Source organism: Gastrolobium bilobum, unplaced genomic scaffold, assembly GCF_033153095.1.
Source record: "Gastrolobium bilobum isolate Gb01-03AN ecotype WA unplaced genomic scaffold, APGP_CSIRO_Gbil_v1 utg909, whole genome shotgun sequence".
NCBI lineage: Eukaryota > Viridiplantae > Streptophyta > Magnoliopsida > Fabales > Fabaceae > Gastrolobium > Gastrolobium bilobum.
In genome coordinates this window covers 410,151-431,934 of record NW_026895707.1, presented here as the reverse complement: position 1 = coordinate 431,934, position 21,784 = coordinate 410,151, and the positions used below count along the sequence as shown (strand labels likewise).

The following is a 21,784-nucleotide window of genomic DNA, read 5'->3' as shown; positions in this document are numbered from 1 at the left end:
TTAACGAAATTCATACTACCAAGTGCTTAATACCACTCACGTATGCAACTACAAGTTGCAAATTACATAACTCTTAACGAAACTCTAGTAACTTAGGTAAAGCTTGAAATTAAAAGTAGCAAACTGTTTTCCAAATTTTGTAACTATGTTTGGTTAAAAACAAATCCAGTATTCTCCTAGCAGCTAAATACGGAATAATTTGGAACATTAAAGACCATAAAAATTATTACCGAAAACAAATACAAACAGTAAATGGGACAAGATACCAGATCGTTTGAGAAGCTGCCACAACTAAATGGTAAATACTAGCGGCAATTGAAATAATTAGTGAATTCCTACAGTGAGGTGAAAGTTCAACCACTAAACTTGTAAGCAATGTCACCATTGGTAAGCGTGAAAATATGCGCATAAATACAGCATTCTCTAGATTTCTTTCTAGTGTACAGTTCATGCAAGCGGTAAATCAAATGCTACAACTGCAGTAGCACTATATTTCCAGCTTTCAGTACATACACACGTTACAAATTGGCACAAGAATATGTCCTAAGTTTCTCATCATAATTTTCTTTTTAAGAATCTCAACAGTCCTCATAGAAATAATAACAATGGCGAAAGTGGAACAGACAATACAGAATATTATATTCAGATATGCAAGGTAGGTCGATAGGTAGTGTTCAAACAGAAGTAATAAACATGCAGAAGTCATCTTGACCGTGGGACCTGATGGAATACATTTTCAAATTATCTCAGTATTCAAGTGAGCCTATTGATGGTAGTCCAGAAACAATGTCATGAGATTCTGCACCAGTGCTGTTCAGCCTTTCTCCTGAACTTGGACCAAGGGATTCTATGGCTTGTTCTCCCATTTTCTGCATTTCTTCTGGTGAAAGTATTTTGATATACCAAACATTATTGACGAATGATCTACAAGAGTTTATATAGGAAATCAACACACCAAAAAACAAAATGTCAACAAACATTAGCCAAGTGAAATAAATAATTATAGCATGTTTTACTTATTTAAAGGGTTGGGGGATAGAATATAAATATTTAGATCACAAGACAAATTCAGTAAAACACTATTATGTAATATCGACTCATACTTACTCCCACGGATCGTCTCCAAGGAGAAGAACATCATTCTCCCTGTCGACAAATACAAGCTGCCAGCCTGATCTAAGAGGGTCTTCAAATTTACCCTCAATTCCAAACATCTGAGCCAACTCCTCTCGCAGTTCATGATAGCTGCTGAACCGGGAGATGTCAAGTGAGCGCCCTACTGAACCTGCTTTGTAAACCTGTGAAAAAATAAATAAATTAAACCACCATATTACATAAAACAAGGGGTCACAAAGCTGCAGCTAAGACTAATATTTATGTCTCAACCTTGACATATGTTCGTGTCTGGTTTTGGGGGTCATCTTGCCCTGCACTTTGCAACAACTCTGATGAATCTTGCATGCAAGCATATAGAGGACCCTGGAATCCAGACTCCCCTAATGACATCGTTGATGCATCAGTATCGGCTGATGCAGTAGCATAACGAGGGACAGTGGTAGGGAGCAGAAGGCCAGATGAATCGATATTGACACCGAATATAGTAGGATTTTGGTTATCTGAGTTACAATGTGGTGGAACCATTGCAGTATCTTTTCCGGAATATTGCACATTTGACATTGAGTTGCCAAAGGCATTGACCTGCAAAGATGAATACTTTGGGGCCCATGATGGTTGGGGTAACTGTTCAGTCAGCATGGACTGACCACTTCTGGATAAATTCAAGAGATTGCCACTCCCCTCTGGACAAAGTGAACCAAGCATGTTTTGCCCTGGCGAAACTGAAGCAGAGAACTTTAAGCTTGAATCTAAGAAATCTGGTTTTGAATATGATGGTGAAGGCAAGCTAGAGTGTTGCCTCTGATGGAGCTGATCATTTTGAATTAAAAGCGTATCTTGATAAGTGTGCTGCTGCTGTTGTGTTTGGTCTTCTCGATTGTTGTGTGATTTATGAAGGAGGTGCTGAGACAGGTTCTCTGCCAATACTTGGGCTTGTGGCTGCAGGATATTAGAAGATACGGATTGCTGGATTGCTTGCTGCTGCTGAAGTTGCAGAGGAGGATTGGGGTTTCCTGATTGTTGAAGATAATTGAAAGGCTGTTGAAAATTCATCATTTGTTGCCTCAAGAGATCTCCACTCCCTAGGTTCTGCAAACCAGCAGCCAACATGGCTTGGTACTGCTGCTGATTATGATCATTTCCAAGCAAAGTTGGATCCAGTCTCTGCTGCATCCAGGGCAACAAACCAGCACCTTGAAAATTCAGGGAATTGAGTCCTTGGTCTCCAGGTCCACCTCTCAGCCACATTAGCCCATTAGTTGCTTCATCTCTGCCATCTGTAACAAGATCCTTTGTAAAGAAAGGAGACAGAAGAAGTGTCCTCAAAACCACCACAGCACCTTTTGTAATGAGGGCCCAGGAGATAATAGGGCAACTAAATTCAGATAAACACAAGGAAATATAATCCCCTTGTGTTTTGGACATGAAGAATGGGTGAAATATGAATAATAGAAACCTAATGTGGCTAACTTGATTTCCATTTATAAATCAATTGTTAGAAAGAATAATTTGAGCTTTCAAAATTCAACTAATATAATTTTTTATAAAAAGTTTACATTATTGATTGCAAGAAAGACAAAAAGAGAGGATTTCAAGATCCTTTGTAAAGAAAGGAGACAGAAGAAGTGTCCTCAAAACCACCACAGCACCTTTTGTAATGAGGGCCCAGGAGATAATAGGGCAACTAAATTCAGATAAACACAAGGAAATATAATCCCCTTGTGTTTTGGACATGAAGAATGGGTGAAATATGAATAATAGAAACCTAATGTGGCTAACTTGATTTCCATTTATAAATCAATTGTTAGAAAGAATAATTTGAGCTTTCAAAATTCAACTAATATAATTTTTTATAAAAAGTTTACATTATTGATTGCAAGAAAGACAAAAAGAGAGGGTTTGGGGGGGTGGATTTATTTGAAAATCTGTAAATTTTCCTTTTTTGAAATAAAGAGAAAAAGGAGAAATGTAAATATGAACACAATTGCAAAATCTCATTTTTTCTTCACTTCAAAAATGAAAAAAAAAAAAAAATCCTTTCTTTCATCCAATCATAGCATTCTTGCTTTTATATGGGTTCGTTATTGCCCATCCCAACTAGATTGGGATAAAGGAAATGTTGATGTATAGCATTAGTGTCATCATACCATTGTTTCTACAACGTACATCACAATTAGAAGGAAGATAAACAACCAAAAAATTAGTGTCGAGAAAAATATGTACCATGAAAAGATGAGGTGCCAGGATGCCATGGGCGTTTCAATCTGAGGGGAAATAGTGATGGATACATTGGAAATGTTGTTAAAGGTTCAATTTCCCATAAAGATACCCGTGGCTGTCTCTCTCCGGCTGTTGATTCATCCCAACCAACCTATCAACAAAGGATGAAAAAACAGGGTCAAGAAAAGTACGAAAAGATGACCCATAAAGATGCCAGGTTATGAGCTTCTTCAAACATCGAATGAAATTTTCCCCTCACTTTTAAGGCATGGAATACAAATTAAAAAACCTGGACCCATTAAAACCCTGTCACTATCTTTTCTGGACAGGCACAAAGAAACAGTGTATTATACCTATTACCTTCTGCTTATTTACATATTACTAATAATAAGCATCAGCAGAACCAAAAAGCTGCAGAACAAGGATAAGGTGCAGCTATCAAATTTGAATAGTTCAGGGGGTGAGTTTTTTGGCATTGGGACGAAGGTGATATCAATATTGAATATGATGAGCTCTGCTGTATCATGTATTAAGGCTACAAAAGTCAGCTACTTGATCAAGAAATTTGAATAGTCTTGAAAAGTTAATTTACTTTGAGGAGATCGTCCTCGTTATACACAATGTTTCCACTTCCCAACATTGTCAAATTAGGGCCTCTGGGCAACGGAGAGCTGGAGAGGCTACTTCTCAACTAGAATCTATGGTCACAAGCAGCAACCTTAGCATAATACCAAGGTTCACCCTCTTATAGTTATGTCTATAATTGCAAAGGGGCATTAAATTTCATTCAGCAGAAGGCATCATATAAACTGCTACCCAATCTTATGCATTACTGTTACGAACTCACAAACGCTAACAAAAAAATCATTCCAAAGATAGAAAAAGAGCAAATCTTTGTTGATAATTGAATATCAATCAGAAAAGGCGAGAGATCTCGTCCGAGGGTTGGGTTTCTCCCATACAACTGAGCCACTGCTCTGTTTTCTTAATGCTAACAATTCTGCATGCACTCCCTTCTACCCCTCCTCCTATTTAAGTTAAACCCCTGGCCTTCCAACCTCTCCAACTAACTAATTGTTCTAACTATTTATACCCTAATGTAACTTTTATCTAACTGTTGATATTTGAGAATCTTTAACAATTAGATTATGAACTTATTTACCTTAACAGATCGCCAATGAGAATTCGGCCAACGAACAGGATCCAGGTCACATATGCCAGTTATTGTACCCATGTACCTGCAAGACAAAGGTGAAAACTTATGCATAAGTAAAGGCAAAATAGTATGGTGCCACACCACACTATCAAAGAATAATATTTGGCCCTCAATTTCCACCGTCTTTAGATTGGAATTCTCACCTCCCAAAATCAAAACACATGTAAGCATAGGCAAAAGAAACAGTACCAGACTACCACAGAATAGCACTTAACAAGTTGGTTTCCACTGCCTTCAGATTGCAGCTGCTAACTTTTTTTTCTCTCAAATCCCAAAATTTAAAGCTGTAAAAAGAAAGAAAAAAGGCAATTGACCCATTTCCAATTGCTCTGGAGCCTGGTAGATCTATTTTATAACCATAAATTCAGCTATCAATAAACTTGCCTCCGTAGATATCACAGATGTAGATGCCATATCAACCTCATTATAGATAAGGTATTTTAATAGATACAGCTTCTGTCATACACATTCATAACCATATTTAGCCTTGCAAAATACAATAGATAGATCCAAGAGCTGCAGGAAATATGTCTACAGTTTTTACCAAAAAATCAATATATGCTTAAGAAAAGATAATTGATGACTACGGGTACCTGCGGACACTTGATTCTTCAGTCTCAAAAAGCATCCTGAAACGCATACCAACAGAAACACGTGTATGGTACACAGCTTTGATATATTTTGAAAGTGGTATGACAAACTCAGATGGACTAGCCCTGCCAATGATGTAGGTGTCAAAAGAAGCACTATAATTTCTAATAAATAAGTATCATAAGTGGAAATGAAGACAGCAAACACAACCTTGGATTATAGAACACAGTAAAACAGCTATTAGTTGCTGCAGCATGGGCAGCAGCTGCAAGAAGGCCAATGTGCATACTATCACTGGATAGAACTGATGATGGCAAAACAGTTTGTGGTCGATTGGCACGACGTATTCCCAAAAGTAGCTGATTCTTTTCATTCCTAACAATTAAAATGCATATAGAAAGGATAATCAAGAAGTTTGCATCATCCAAAGGGAAGAAAAGGTAGCCAAAAAAGGTAAAAAGAAATAAATACCATATGAAAAGCACAGAATCTCCAGCCACGAGTCTTTTGGCACTAACAAATACACTCCACCCCGTTGTAAGAAGGTGTCGTTTTGGCTGTCCTGAGATGATAAACAAGTAATAGACATATCATATTGCGCAGAAGATACAACTAGGCTAACAATCTTAAGTCAAATATAAGAGTGTATTTCAATTAGTTTATTTTGTATTCAAAACAACTTATAATGAGAATCTTTTCTGAGAGCTTTAAATTTTTTTTTTACTTTTCCAAAAAATTAATCAAAACGAAAAATATTGCACAAAATCTAGACTTCCAAGAGTGGGCCAAGCATGTAGAAATTATTTGCCACTTTATTTGTTAATTCTACTGATCAGCTTGCTGATATCCTCTTAAAGTCACTACAGGGACCTTGAATACACTTCATTTGAAACAAACTTGATGCATGTAATTTATATGCTCCACCTTGTACGGGAGTGTTGGAAAGTATCTCCTATTCAGAGAATGTATGCACTGTAAATAATTACGATTTGATTTGTATTATTTTTCTTAATTCCCTGATATCCTTGTTTTCCTTGTTTCCTAAAATTAAAGATTGTAAATCATAAATAAATAGAAGGTTCTTCTGAGAACTTCCTCAAGAAATTCACAAATCCCTCTTCTATAGATACCAAAGGGTCATTTGAAAGTAAGTAGTTAAAGAATCAGATAGGCTCCTCTCTTTTCTAAAACATTTGCAAATCACATCCTACCAAATATTGGAAGAAAATTAATAGAAAGAAGTTACCCTAACAAGGTACAAAATCAAAATCTACAGCAAAGAGGCCCAGTGGAAGACTGATGGCATAATTTTTGGAACTTCATTTTCAGAAGCTAATGCTCCTTGTCAGAAGGTAATTAAGCTGGCTGCCATTTCTGTAAAATGTCTTATTTTAAGGAGTCAAATAAAAGTGTACATAAATGAACTAATATACAGATTCACCAGCAATCTTTGATGTATTTGCCATGGCAAATAGTTGTGTTTGCTCAATTGTTCTATTTGTGATTTCATTTGTGTGACCTAGAAGCTTTTTGGGCATTTTGCAAAAGAAAATACAGCTTTTAGAGGAAAATTAATATAAGGTTAGCCAAGAAGAGGCAAAGCCAGAACCTTAACTACCTGGGTATGCTTTATCCATTGACAGATTTTTTCACCCCAAAAGGATTTGACTCAATCCCTTCATTTAAAGCAAAAGATAGATTCCTAACAGAACCATTTCATTTCCTATTGGATAAAATTCAGATTCAAATGATTCAAAAGTTGTTTAGACCTTCTTCAATAAAGTAATGAAACTAAACGGACCCAAAAGACTGTAATTTCTACAACTGCAAAGTCTCCTATTAAACCTATCAACTTGGTTACAATCTACATTTAGATCGCCAAAGTTTGGGAATTAGTCATGTTCCTCATGGGATGAACACTAGAGTGATCTGATTTTGCTACACTGTATCATTTGTTCATTAACAGTTCAATTGATACTTGATACAACAGATGACAACCACTACTGGAGATGGTCAGTATTTAAGATCAGCTGATTCTGAGCTAGTTGATAACTTGATATTACATACAATTTTGAAGCTAATGAATTTTCCATACACATTCATGGAATTCATGAAAGGCGAAGAAGAAAAATGCTAATTAGTAAACCAATATATATCTGAATCTGATGCATCTACAAAAAGGAGTTTTTCTAGATATTCAAGTCATTTAAGTTATAGCAGACACCAGTGATTAATTAGGATTATAAGGTGCCTTAATTAGTTGTCTCAAGATTCTGGCATGATCCGTATTACTATCATGCCAGAATCTTGAGACAACTACTCAAGATAGTCAAGATTGAGATCCTACCCAGGATTGGGAAAGGGGTTTAGACACGTAAAACATGTGATAGTAATACGGATCATAAGACCTTACCTAAAATATATATATATATAACATACATAGGAAAAATAACCTTAAAACCACAACTAACATCTAATTAAACTTCAATTCAAATGCATAAGAAAGTCACAAGTCATAACTCAACTCAAGTTGAAGTTACAACTCATAATATAAAAAAATAAGTTTTTTGACAACACAACACAGCCCATCTGCTGAATCATCACCACACTACACACGCATGCCATCATCCAACATCAAATAACCATCAAACTCCACCAAGACAAACAGCACCCAACCAGAAACACAGCTGCACACCCTCTGCATGCTGACTAGCCAGGAGGCATTAGGATACCACAACCTGCACCGCTGCCAACTGTGGAGGATGTCTGTATTTCCAGTTGAGAAACTGAATACTGTCAGAGTAAACTACAAACCAGCAGATTGAAGAAGAGAAGCTCAGAAGAGGTAGTAAGAGAGAAGCACCACCATCATCCACAGACATGCAGCAAGCCTCTCAACTGTCACCCACAGATAAAACAGCAAGTCACTCAACCATAAGCACCCACAGATCGAATCAGATCTCAAAGTCAAGCACTGACAGTCCACAATCAAAGCTGAGTTTTAGGGAAAGGATCAAATGAATGGGTCTTCCTAGGGCTTGGTTCTCTACATTTTGGGTGGGCTCTTGGGTTTTAGGTTTCAGAGATGGGCAACTCAGCCAGCAGAGGGACCTTGTTGGATCCCACAGATTTCACAACCCAGCATGTCAATCCTATGCGATCTCATAATAACAAGTTCTTGAATGTGATCAGGACCAGGGCAGTTTGCAAAAATCATAAAACCAAACAATACTATGATCCAACACACAATTTTGACGTCATTGGTAAAGATAATTAATGCAAATATTCATATTGCCAGACCTCTAAGGATTTCATAAATGCCAAAGAAAACATATGTTTCTGAAGATATGCTTGATGAATAGCATGTTCCACAGGAACAAAATTCATACCAATTCTTAGAACTTAACAAAAGATCTTGTCACATGGCAGCGCAATTATCAATTCTCTAGACAATCTATGGATTACTACTTCAGTTTTTCACCAACTGTGGTTTCTTTGAGAGGGATCAAGAGTTAAGGCCCAAAAAGAATATAAAATTTAATTTTCCACCATAATTATCCAGTTGATTCCAGAGGATTGCTATCTTCCACAATTGTTTCCAAGGTCATTAATAGAGAGCGAGACATTTCTTAAATAGTAAATTTTAGTTTCAAATATTTCCATCGGGATGTATTAATAAGCAGTTAATAAGTCAGTCAAAATATGTCCAAAGCATCTGTCTATTTAAGGATTCCTGCAAGTATGGAAAAAGGATTATTTAAATGCAGTTTAACAACAATAAAGGAAACGTTTATCTACTAATCTGCCTGGCATTCGAGGAAAATATCAGACAATAAACTCTTCAGAATAGAGTCAGATTTTGTCAGGGGTGGTGAACTACCTTAATGCACATCCTTCTTTCTTAAATGTTATTCACTTAAAAAATACAATTTCAAACTCTCACACCAAAGAACCTTCAGTCCATTCTAAAATACAATTATTTCTTCGGGGGTATATTTCCCTAGGAAGCAACACAAGCTCTAATCTAAAAAATGTTTAGAAAGTTAGAAAAAAAAATGCAAAACATAAATCAAATCATTTAACTGTTAATTAAGAGGAAACTTACGGAGACAAGGCAAAGTACCATCATACAACAAGACTTAGCTGACCTAATGCCACAAGAACGTTTCATCCCTGTCAACTACTATAGCATAAAGCAGAGATTTCAATCTCTGTATGATGCTAGCTTTTTTGTTATGTAAAGCAGGCCATTACAATAAAGAGAACAAGAAATCTTATTATAATCGTCTTCAACATAATGAAACTCATTATAAAATAACATCATAATAAGAATGGAGTCAACAAAGAATTAGAATCTTACCCCGAAAAATATGTCGAAACTTCCACTCAACATCATGGAGATCCCTAGCAATTAGTTCTTGGGCAGGTGGCTGCTGCGAAAAATCCTGTACAACACAAATAGAACAGAAATAAATCTATATCTAACCAGAATGAAATACAAAGGAAAAATGTGGACACTACCAGTGGAGGGAAAACTTTTTCAGCTGCACGACGAGGAACAGAGAACCCTCCATGTGTGCTGGTGTCACTTGCAGTTAATGTCTTGCAAAAATAATTTGAGGGCTGCTTACTTGGAATGCCCAATTCCATAGGAAGAAACGTATCCTTCTGCTCTTGCTACACGCACAATTATGAACACAAATTTCAACTCCAGTGACAAGAAACACGATCATTACAAATAAAACAAGCTGTCAAAGAAGAGCAGGATACCGGAGTCAATGGCTGCAGTGTCATTTGAGCATAAACTTCATCTGTTTCAACATCTGCCTGAAAATTAATGCATGTTTTAGTTCACTGAGTTTACTCAAATGGGAGGTAAAAGTAACTCAACTATCTGAACTACATGGAAGATATACTACCCACATGCATTGTAACGTTGTGAAGTTGGCAAATCAACTGGGGTGGCAAGCTCGGGTAATTGGGTATGTGCCCATCAATTTCTCTGTTAGTTGTGGCAGCAACCTAGAATCATTGTTTCGTACACGATCAGTTCAATTTCCATTTATAAAATCTACCATACGTAATTAGATTGAATTGTTTCCAATCCCAAGTTTGCAAGAAAAGTTATCTATCTTCCATACCATACAAAATAGACAAAATTGAAACCATAGTAGAGTAGGGAATATAGAAAAGCACCTGCTCGCTATGACCCTGAGGGAAGTAAACCACACGAGTCCCTGCAGTTGGTAGGGACACCAAGGGACCCGCGCATGCATGCCATAGCTCAGAATTCAAACATTTCTTCTCCCCTCCTTTCATCATTCGACGAATCAAATTATCAAAAAAAGAAAAAAAAAGAAAAAAAGAAGGAAAGAACACTCACAAGGATGTTGAAGCAAACACAAAAGAGCTTTGAAAGGGACACAAAATATTAATTTACATATGTATAACTTGAAGCCCGCCCCAACAAAGAGCAAAGAGTAGGGTGCTAAATGATTTTTTTTAAGGAAAAGAGAGAAAATGGGGTGCATACCTTCATGTCCCTGCTGACCCAACCCTGATGTTGAAAGCTTCATATCAAGCTTTACCCTTTTTTCCTCCTTTTGAAGACACAGTATTTAGCAATCACAGAAACACGTGGAACCCTAGCTCAGAGCCCCAATCCTCAATTAGCTCAAAGCCATTATTGCATTCCCCCACATCTCCCTCCGACTTGCCAATGCAATCCATGCCCACAAAAAAAAAAAAAAAAAAAAAAAACCAACTTCAAATATCAAAGAGAACCCCCAAAACTAGTAGGAGGGGATCCAGGAGTTACAACATGAAGAGAAGAGAAGAGAGAACTCAGAACCCCACCACAGCATAGACCCAGAAAAGAATTAACCCTGAACAGCAGCAAAAGGGGTAGGTGGGATTAGAAGAATCTGGTAGTAAGAAAAAGCAGGGCCCGTTGTTTTGTAAAATATCAAGCAAACCCATAGCCATCATGAGCCAGAAGTGGAACCCAATTGGAGACAACTGACAAGCTACAACAACAACAAGGGTGGCACGTTGTTCGAGATCGCCATGAAAGGAACACAAGGGAAAGAAAGCATGAATATCAATATGAATGAAGCGGCCACAAGTGACTGTTGAAGTAAAGGCTCTCTTTTGTGGCCTATCACTTTCGGATTGAGACCCAAGTGAGGATTTTTGGGTTTGAAATGCACAGTGAAGAGAGAGAGAAAGTAAAGGCAGGGTCTTTGGCTCTTTGCCATATATAAGGGGGTCCCGACCAACCTGGACATGGGTGCAGGAGAGAGATAGAGAGAGAGAGAGAGTGTATTCGACAGAACGAATCTGAACCGTTGGATAATCCGTACATGTGAATCTTGACCGTTGGTTGGTGCATGATGTGACAGCAGGCATGTGCCACCATCCTTCAGTGGTCGTTGTCAGAGTACGGAGTATTGAGAGAAAAATATTACCACAAATAATAATAAAAATAAATTATTATTAAAAGAAATTAAAATATCTAATAAAGAGAGAAAAAATAATAATAATGATAAATGTTAATGCAGTTTAATTTTTGTCAAGAGAAAAATTATTCTTATGTTACATGATATAAATTTTTTTTCTTTCACATTCTTCAATAATTGTGTCATTTTTTTTTTCAGGTGGTGGAGTTCACTAATTTATTTCTATGACATGAGATAACTATCTCTTTTAACATGAGATTAATAAAATTTTATCAAATATATTTTTGAACTGAATTAAAAAGTTCTAATTACGATTAAAATTCAATTCAACATTAGTTTTATAGTTTTTTTTTTTGAAAATTATTTCAAAGATATCTTCCGGCCGAAAGTCAAAAACTAATTTTCTCGAAACAAAGAGATAACGCGATCGTGATTATAGCATATCCTAATAAAATCTTTTCTATATCCATCACCAGAAATCGAAGTCAACATAATAATTTAAAGAATCAAAGTTTGTAAAAATATTTGGAATCAATTCACTTCAAAAAAAAAATAATTAATATCAATATATATTAAAAAAAAATAATAAGTGGGAGAGAAGGATAGAGAGTACCACGCAAATGGATGGGCAGGGAAGAGAGTGTGTGCGAGGCGTGATAAGTAGCCAGAAAAAGTTAAAAGCAGAGAGATTGTCATTGATGGTTATGTTATGTGTATCCCTTCCCTTCTCTCTTTCTCAGTTTCTCTTTCCTCTCCCATTTGCATCCAAATCCTACCATTCAGATAATAATGAATAATTCAATGAAATCTGAAATTCCTTATACAATAACGTAGTAATGCCACTGTGCAGATACTAGTGACACAGCTAAAGTGAGAAAGATATGAAAGAAATTAAAAATTGTCTCACAATTGGCACTTGATGGTAAGAATTTAAAATATATATATATATATATATATATATATATATATATATATATATATATCGACTTTATTTTTGATTTCAGCAATCTCACTCTCTTCAGTTAAAAATACCTGTATTCACCCACACTCTCAATATGTGTATTTTTTTTTTTGTAAATCAATATGTGTAATTTTGTTATGTTAATTGCCTTATAATCTATTTTATACCAACATGTCTGTTAAATAAAGTAACATTACATTAATAGTTATCATCTAAATTTTCAAACAAACCTAATTACCTGGCCAAATCATATTTAAGGCCATTGCACTTATGAGAAGAATCATTAATGTATAGGCAACCCCAAAATCATAGTGAAGTATTGGCATTTATAGACCCAATTTAACCTTAGGGAGAAGAAAGGGAGAGTATGAATTGGAGCAGGGTAGAGATTTTTACGCTGGTGTGCATCTTCTTTGGGCCTATAATATGGTAGAGCAGTCAAATAGAGGGTAAATAATTCATTCTAAGTATTGAGAATGAGAACCCAATTGAACTTTATTGATGGAGGATGAATTGAATTTTTGGAATTTCACCCGTTATCAAAAGCAAAGAGTTAGTAATTAAACCATTAAAGATCTTCCGTTCTATGTTTTCAAAAAAAAAAAAAAAAATCTTCCGTTCTTTTGAGTTTTAATAACACAGAATATTTGATGGGTTACCCTACAGCTACAATTATATGGCTTCAAAAGTTCAAATTTCAGATCACCAAAATTAAATTCAAACACAATGTTGTCATGTAGTCCAATCTCAGTAAAAGATGTTCCAGAGTTTAAACGCTTTCACATACAGTACAAGTAATTTTATTTATTTTATGACAAAAATGGTTCAAATTAGAGAAAGATACTCCCCCTCATAAAATCAAGGAAAATCATCAATCTCTTTGAGAATTATAAGTAACTAATTAATATATTAATTACTTGTACTTTTTGTTAGCATTGTCACATGAACAAGGCATACACTTGATAAAATAAATGATATAATAAAGTGGGACAGAAAATAATGCATTCGTTTTGGTACGAAGTATTTTTTCGGATTTTCGAAAAATTGAATTTTTTTAAATTTTAAATTTTCAGATATTATCGTAAACGGAATGTAAAAATCATATTTTTGAAACAAATGGCCTCTCTTTTACTATATTAAGCAACTTGTTTTTTATTTTATTTTTTGGATAAATCGCATGTATCCTTTATGGAAAACTATTTTGTTCAGTGCAGTTTAAATAATTTTTGGATCGAACATATGCTCTCATTCCATCGGCTCACCTCTCATGCTCCAACTGAACTATCATCATTTGATAGCAACTTAGTTATTTAAAATACAAGTAAACCGATCCAAAAATTATTTAATTCTAATGCAATATATATTTTCATACTAGCTATTGTTTTCAGGATCCCATTTCTTATGAAAATTAACTTATTTTTAAAAATAATTTTATGTTCACTGTTTATTTCGTATGTAAAGTGAAACCAGCTCTTTTTACTAAAAAAAAAGGGCTTTTAGTTTGTTATGTTACCGGAAAATGAACAGTAGTCCTGCAGAGAAGAGATTTTGGTGGGCCACTTTAAAAGAAGAAAAATAAAAATAAAAATAAAAAAAGTGAGATTTTTGATGTATCAGCAGGAATGATAAATAGTATTTATGTAACATGATAAACTAAAATCCCAAAAAAAAAGTGAAACCAGCTCAAAATTTCGAAAGGCAAATCCTGATTAATGCAATTCTTATGGGTAGCATCACTTTTATTCTAGATGAATAAAGAGATGTTTATTGTTGAAAAGAAAATCAAACAACTAAATCATTCCAAGCACAAGATTCTAAAATGATGAATAATAGTGTGAGCGAGAATAAAATATATTTATATTTGTATCATGTTGTTTTGTAACCTTAAAATGAGCATTTGAGTTTCAGTTATGACAAAATCAATGATTACATAAGCAATTATAAAAGTAACGACAATAATAACGATAACAAAATTAAAAATATGTCTTTACAAAAAAAATAAAAAAGTTTAACAGCAGAATATACCATTGCAAACCTTAAACACATTTGAAAAACAAAACTATATTATAAACATGGTGTATAAGCATGACATCACAATTTATAAAAGACTAATATGAGTCAATTTCGAAATCTAATTCAAGGAAAAGAATTATTTAAGTCATCATAATATAAGAAGTATTTTGTACATATATTTAACGGAGAAGGATCTGTTTACAATTTTTTTTTACAAATTACAATAAGTATGACTGGTCATACACTCTTGATTAAAGTATGATCGGTCATACTTAGTGTAGTTTATAAGAATCTGTAAACAAAAAATTTATAAATATAATATTTCCCATATTCAATTGATATATAATGTTAACACATTTATTGTTAAGGATCCATATAATAAGTCTTAGAGGTTCTAAAGTATAAGAGCTCAAGTCAATTATATTTCACCCTTATCCATTAAAGAGTTTGTGTCCTCCCACGAAATTCTTTCAACTTTTTTAAATATTCTTTATAAATAAAGAGTTAAACTTTATGTATATACATTTATATTAGGGAAAACTTCAAAAAAAACCTTTACGGGTTTTCTTAATTATCACTTACCCCTCACAAATTTTTTCAATCATTTACATCTTTATTTAGATTTTTTTTATCATTTATTCCCTTAACTTAAAATTTCTTTATCACTTATCCCCCTCACTTAGGGGGTAAATGATAAAAAAACTTTAAGTCAGAGGATAAATGATTCAAAATTTTAGAGATAGGGTAAATGATTATGAAAAAAGTGACAGGGATGATTTTGTACACAATAATCTGCCACTATTTACAGTTATTTCTTCCATAGATATCACCGGTCTTCAGATCCTATATCAATCACGGGGATGGAACACATATTATAGTTAGCATTTGACATCTAAAATATACTATTTGCAATGGACTGAAATTAATATGTCTGAATATAATTCAACTTGGAAATCTAACTCAAAAGAAAATAAAAATTCAACTAGTATAAGAACTTCTGATGTTATAACTTTGATTAAAGAGGAATGATCCGTTTACAAATTTTTTGTACAAATTTTTACAAATTATACTATCTTCTCCCGGGAAAAAATAGTATAATTTGTAAACAAATTTTTTTGTAAATATAACCTACCCCTTGATTAAAAGTTATAACTTTTGATTTAGTAAACCCTGATCAATCCAATATTTCGTATTAGAGTTGAGGTTGTGGGCTCGATTTTCCAAATGATACTTTAGGCTACCCTAACTATTAATTTGAATATATATTTTATATTTATATATTATAATAGAACCATTTTTTGTGACAAAATAAATCTAAATTTATTATAATAATTCTAGTTATAGTAGAATTTTCTGAGTTCTTTAGGGGGAGTTTGGTATAGGAGATATTTTTTTTTACTGAGAAATTTTTTTTCTACGAATATGGTGGTAAACATTTTTGCCCAGATAAATTATGAAAAAGTGTTTGGTATGCCAAAATTATACCAAGAAAGTTGAGTTAATCTTACTGATGTTGTTTGGTTGGTGATAAAATATTGATGTGATTTTGAAGCAAAATGACGATTTTGTGTTTCTTGCAACAAATTTTTAAGACATCTGAAGCGCAATTTTGTCTAAAAAAGGTAAAATGCTTTTCATGGTTTTGGGTAAAAAATAATACTACCTTTCAAATGAGATTTTTTTTCCCCATGTCATGTTGAAAAATAGATTCACGGGAACAAAATTATTCTTGCATTTTATCATATTCTCCATACCAAACATAGTAAACAAAAATTGAAACCTCACATTCCCAAGATTTCTATCATATTCTACATACCAAACACCCCCTTAGGCTTTGTTTGGGAGTTTGGACGAGAAGAGAAGGAAGGGGATCCAAGGGAGAGGGAGGGGAAGGAAGGGAAGGAAATTTGAGGGTATTCCCTTCCTTTCTTTGGGAGTTAAAAAAATGGTAAAGGAGAAATTAGAGGGTCAATGAGATATTTTTACACTTTTACCATTTTTTTAAATTAATATCATTTTTATATTTTATAGATAAATTTAAATTTAAAATTTTTAAACAAAATTATTTATGTATTTTTTACACTACTAAAAAAGATCATATTTTCAACGAAAATTCTACGTTGCAAATGACAAAAATTCCGTCAAAAAAATATTTTTTTCGTAAGAATACTTTTCATCGAAAGGCGACAGAATTTTTATCCGATGAAATTTTTAAAAAAAATATATTTTCTATCAAATTTTTTGACGGAAGACGAAAATGATTTGTTAAATATTTTCGACGAAAAAATTCCATCAAAAGTTTTGACGCAAAAAAGAATTACTTCAAAAATTTTGACATAATATTTTTCGTCCAAAATCTTCGATGAAAATATGTCCCAATGAAAATTTCAATAGAAATATTTTTTTCAAAAAATTTGAGGGAAATGTTTCTGTGTTTTGAGGGAAATGTTTTCTGTGAAACTTTCGACGGAATTTAGATTCCGTAAATAATTTTGACTAAATTATTTTTTCGTCGAATTTTTTTACGGAAATAATTTTCGTCAAAATTTTTTGACGAAAGTGTGTTCTGTTGAAAATTTTGATAGAAATATTTTTATTGGAAATTTTTCGTCAAAAATTTTCGATGGAAATATGTTTCGTCGAAAATTTTGACGGTAATATTTTTTCTCAAAAAGTATGACGAAAAATTTTCGTCGAAAACTTTTGACGTAATTTAGATTCTGTAAAGAATTTTGACGAATTTTTTATAGAAATGTTTTCAGTCAAATTTTTTTACGAAAATTTTTCAATGGAAATGTGTTTCGTTAAAAATTTAGAGTGAAATATTCTTCGTCACAAATTTCGACGAATATGTTTTTTTGTCAAATATTTTAACAGAATTTAGATTCTGTAAAGAAATTTGACAAAAAAGAATTTCTATCAGAATTTTTTATAAAAATATTTTTCGTCACAATTTTTTACGGAAATGTTTTGTTGGAAATGTTTAGATTCCGTTAAAAATTTTGATGGAAATATTTTCCGTAAAAAAATTTGACGAAAATATTTTCGACAAATTTATTTAAAAAATTGTTTTATGTCAAAAAATTTCGATGGAAATATTGCTGTTGAAAGTTTTAACAGAATTCAGATTCTATCAAGAATTTTTTTCTAAAAAAATTTATGTTAGTGATTTTGGCCAAATCTTGTTTTGTCTCTATTTTCGACGTAATGTGATTTTTGTTAAAAATTTCGTTACTATTTTCGACGAAATATGTTTCATCGATAAATTCGGTCAGTATTTGAGACTTTTCTAATAATATCACATTTAAAAATGATTCATATTTATGTAATTTTTATATTTTAATGCTAAGGATAGATAAGTAATTTTCAATATTTTCACCCTTAAACCCCCCAAATTGGGGGAACTTTAATTTTAAGGGTGAAAAAGGTTTTGGAGGATTTTACAAAAATCTCCAATTCCCTCCCCCATTCATTTTTTTAAACTCACAAACAAGGAAAGAGATTAATAAAATCTTCTCTTTCCTTTTCTTCCCCTCTAAAAATCAACTCCCAAACAAAGCCTTAGTGTTTTATAGCTATCTCTATCTATCTAATTGTGATTGTAAGGAAGGGGTTGCGCTTTGTGTTTCCTTACGGTGGCCTCCTCTCTAAAAAGCTCCCTTTAAAAAAAAAACCAAAAAAAAAAAACAAAGGTATGAGGATGACCCTCCGAAGTCCTAACTATGAAATTTTATCTGCCCCGTCTTATTAGCTCCTCCACTAAAAATTATCGAAATGGCGTTATCTTTAGTCTCCATTTTCTTACTAGAAAACAAAACAAATAAAGATTGGAGGGTATAAGCAATAAAAAGTCGAAATGGAGGACTGGGGCCCACATGCATCTTTCTCTTGTGGGGCACTATCCTTCTAAATGCCTTGAACTCCATCATAGAAGCCAAGCAACCACATTCTGGAATGTTTTTGTTTCAAGTTGTTAGAAAAAAAATAAAAATGAAAACAAAAAAAGGGATTGTTTCAAACAGAGTATAAATTGATGGTAACTTTTCTTACAAGTTACCCGAGCAGATTAAACTGTGGAAGTTTCAAGACCAAGCATGGTAAGTGGTAACAATAAAAGTTGTCGTTCCTGCGTGAGACATTATTAAGTTGATCTTGTTGGCCAACAAATTAGTTTGTTCTTTTTAATTTATTGTTTATTTTGACACTGTTTCAATGTTCCCACGGCATTAACAGATTAATCAGACTATTTGAGGTCTTGTACTTTATAATGTCTTTTGTCTTATCGTTTGCGCTAAAGATAACGCCATAACAAATTATTTAAGAGATTAAAATGTTAAAATGTCCAATTGATAATAGGAATAGTTTTACTATCTTTCTTTTTTTCATCTAGTTTTGATATATTACTATCGTTTAATCGAATGTAACTAATAAATTATTAAGGCACTCTTCCTCGGTATAAATTTTTTTTATTGTTATGATCTTCCCCAACATGCAATGCAACATTCACCAAACAGTCTCATGAGATTAATTACAGTATAAAATTTCTATCAGCGCGGATGTCAGCCCTTTAATTCACCCAAGGTAGTGTTATATTTATAAATTTTTTATTTACAAACTACAATATATATTTATGGGGATTACAAACACTTTTATTTATGGGTTTTATAATTCTCATTCAATATGAGAATTAAAATTTTCCTACACATCCTTCGATTTTCGTGCTGACATGGGTCCTACATATAATTTTTTCTAACAATGGGTCCCACATATTTTTTATCTCTACAACATAAGATTTCAATTCTCCTTCAACATGAGAATTATAAAACCCTTTATTTATATTTATATGAAAGTTTATGGGAAGGCTAAGTTGCTCCATCATAACATAAAAAATACCATAAATTATGGGACTCGATAAAGAGATAATTAAAATCGGTATATCAAAAAAAAAAAAAAAAATTGTAACGAGGACTTACTGTGATGTTTCCAATAACCTACCAGTGCGAACTACCCACATATATAATTAAGGAAAAAATATTTATCCTTTTAAATGACACAACTTATATTCTTTCACACAAAGATGTGAGACTCACACCTTTATTTTTTTTGTCAACTCTCTCTTATCCTTTATGTATCTCTTTCTTTCTTAAAATAACACAATTTTACATCCTTTCAAGTAACACACACTTTACCCTATAATTAAAGCTTAAATTTTTTGTTCTCAATTAGCCACTGCTTATTGACTGGGAAAACTGGCTGGTGCATGTTGTTTTATCTTGTGTGTGAGTAATACGATGGGGGGATGCTCACTTCAAATGTATCTGACAAACTGAGACTCGATGTCTTACAACTTTGACCGACAAGTTTGCCGTTAAGAAATTATCAGGTGATTCTTTTGGATGCTACTGGACCCTTGAAAACTACTTTTCTTACTATTATGCATGGCTATTTACAAGGGGACACCTTTTTTGGGTTGATTTTGCTGTCATGATCGATATCATGCTTTATCTTTTTTGAACTGTGTAAGTTGCAAATAGGAGAACAAATTCCAAGGTAATGAATGTGCTGAGCATGTGTATTGCTTAACAATTATCCGCTGAATATTTGAAATGGATAGTGGAAATTTTGGATTTATATTTGTAGACTTATCAGTTGTCCCTGTCACTTTTGAGTGTTATTGTGAAAAGAAGGCCTGGATGGAGCTTAGTGGATGTGTAGCTGGGAGTCTTGAAAAGATTAATTATGAATCCAAGAATTGGAAGTTGAGCTGGAAAAAGAAATGGTTGAAAAATGATCAAGAGATCAAAGTGTTCAAAGAGAGACATCACATTTTTGGCGAACATTATGTCATGGAAAGACATCACATCTTGATCCAAGCTAGTTAGCACTTAAAAGAGAATATATATATATATATAATTTGAGAGAGAAAGCGTTTCTACTCTCTCCGCCTGAACTTTCCTGAAATTGACAAAGCTATTTTCTTCCCCTCATTTTGCTATAAATAAAGTTACTTAGCGATAAGATACACGTTCAAAGATATGAAGATATCTAACCATACTAAACATTATAAAACAGTATACATTTCCTTTAAAGTACAAGTTAGGACCACATTCAGCTTCACAGCCCCGTAAGCAGTACATTTCCTTCCCTGTCAATGAAATATGACATTGCGTGAGTGTATTAATTTCAGATATCTCCTAACTTGAGCACTGGCCTCCAAATTCCGCTAAGAGTTTAAAAGATCATTCAATCTCAACTCCAAATTCCAACTCCCCCACCCCACTTGCCTAGACAGTTACTTTCTCATGAACAAATCAAGACATATAAGTACATAGCAGCTATTTCTCTTCTCTTCACCAATCAATACAATACAATTTCAATTTCCCTATTTTAATGTAATTTTCATTATTTCTAATAAAACTGATTGAATGATCCACCTTCCATAGATCTAAACATCCTTGACTTTAGCATCCACAATCCAGCAGCTCAGACTAAATGAATCTACTTGTTAACAATTGATCATCATAGCAAGACAATTGAATCAAGAATCAGAGAGCCGCACTTTATGCCCATAGGAAGGAGAGAGAAGCAGCACAAAGAGAAAAGGTTCTTAGCATGTCATCTGCCTCTAAATATTCACTTCCTAATTTCCAATGTCATTGTTTTGACTTTACTTCAAACCAAGGTCAACTTGGTAACCTAACTATACGATCTTAACCATTGTTCGAGAATATGCATAAACCTTTTTGGCCTTACGCGCAACTCAGAGATGATTTATATCGTAATTCATTACTATGACAGCATATAATGAATCATGCACAACCAATCATGCATCAAACAATCTTGATGCCTGATAGGATTGGGTTTTATCACCACCACCAATTAGATCAATCTGCTTATTTTTCTATGCAAGGAGAAAGATCACAAAGTTCACGGCAACAACAACAGTCGTACCTTAGTTTATTTGATTTTGAGAATTTTTGTTAACTAAATAGTTCTTCAAAAAGATCGGAGCTTAACCCCGGAGGAACATGATTTTATTAGCAAGTTTGCACATAATAAAAAAATTTCTAATCAAGCGAGCAGTTTTTCTTGGCAAAAAAATTTATTTATTGCAATTTAATTAAATAATTACACAAATATGACAGTTTGGAAAATATTTAAGCATCTATTGCACACTGCGACGCTCTTTTTGGACGTCACATGTGACGC

The 21,784-nt window shown here is 33.5% G+C and overlaps 1 protein-coding gene across 4 annotated transcripts; it reads right to left on the bottom strand.

Annotated features, from left to right (window-relative positions):
* Positions 1–269: 269 nt before the first annotated feature.
* Positions 270–11,353, bottom strand: LOC133293434 (auxin response factor 8-like). Of its 4 annotated transcripts, XM_061492004.1 has the most exons (15): positions 11,000–11,353; positions 10,677–10,855; positions 10,340–10,455; positions 10,067–10,165; positions 9,914–9,970; positions 9,665–9,820; positions 9,504–9,588; positions 5,615–5,705; positions 5,354–5,518; positions 5,146–5,268; positions 4,499–4,574; positions 3,340–3,487; positions 1,387–2,393; positions 1,108–1,298; positions 270–924 (listed from the first exon to the last, which is right to left on the bottom strand). In XM_061492004.1, the coding sequence occupies exons 2-15, from the start codon at positions 10,717–10,719 to the stop codon at positions 747–749; spliced, it is 2,535 nt and encodes an 844-aa protein (XP_061347988.1). In that variant the 5' UTR covers positions 10,720–10,855; positions 11,000–11,353; the 3' UTR covers positions 270–746. The 4 variants fall into 4 exon arrangements, with proteins under 4 accessions (XP_061347988.1, XP_061347991.1, XP_061347999.1 ...); XM_061492007.1 differs by having other exon boundaries at positions 10,340–10,452; positions 10,677–11,353; XM_061492015.1 differs by lacking the exons at positions 10,340–10,455; positions 10,677–10,855; positions 11,000–11,353 and having other exon boundaries at positions 10,063–10,115.
* Positions 11,354–21,784: the final 10,431 nt, after the last annotated feature.

What these genes read in the sequence shown, in the direction of transcription:
- LOC133293434 (XM_061492004.1), bottom strand. Translation starts at nt 10,719, where the DNA reads ATGAAGCTTTCAACATCAGGGTTGGGTCAGCAGGGACATGAAG. An exon ending in GGGTCAGCAGGGACATGAAG is followed by an intron (nt 10,456 to 10,676) that starts GTATGCACCCCA and finishes GAATGATGAAAG; the next exon opens with GAGGGGAGAAGAAATGTTTG. An exon ending in AGACACGAACATATGTCAAG is followed by an intron (nt 1,299 to 1,386) that starts GTTGAGACATAA and finishes ATTTTTTCACAG; the next exon opens with GTTTACAAAGCAGGTTCAGT.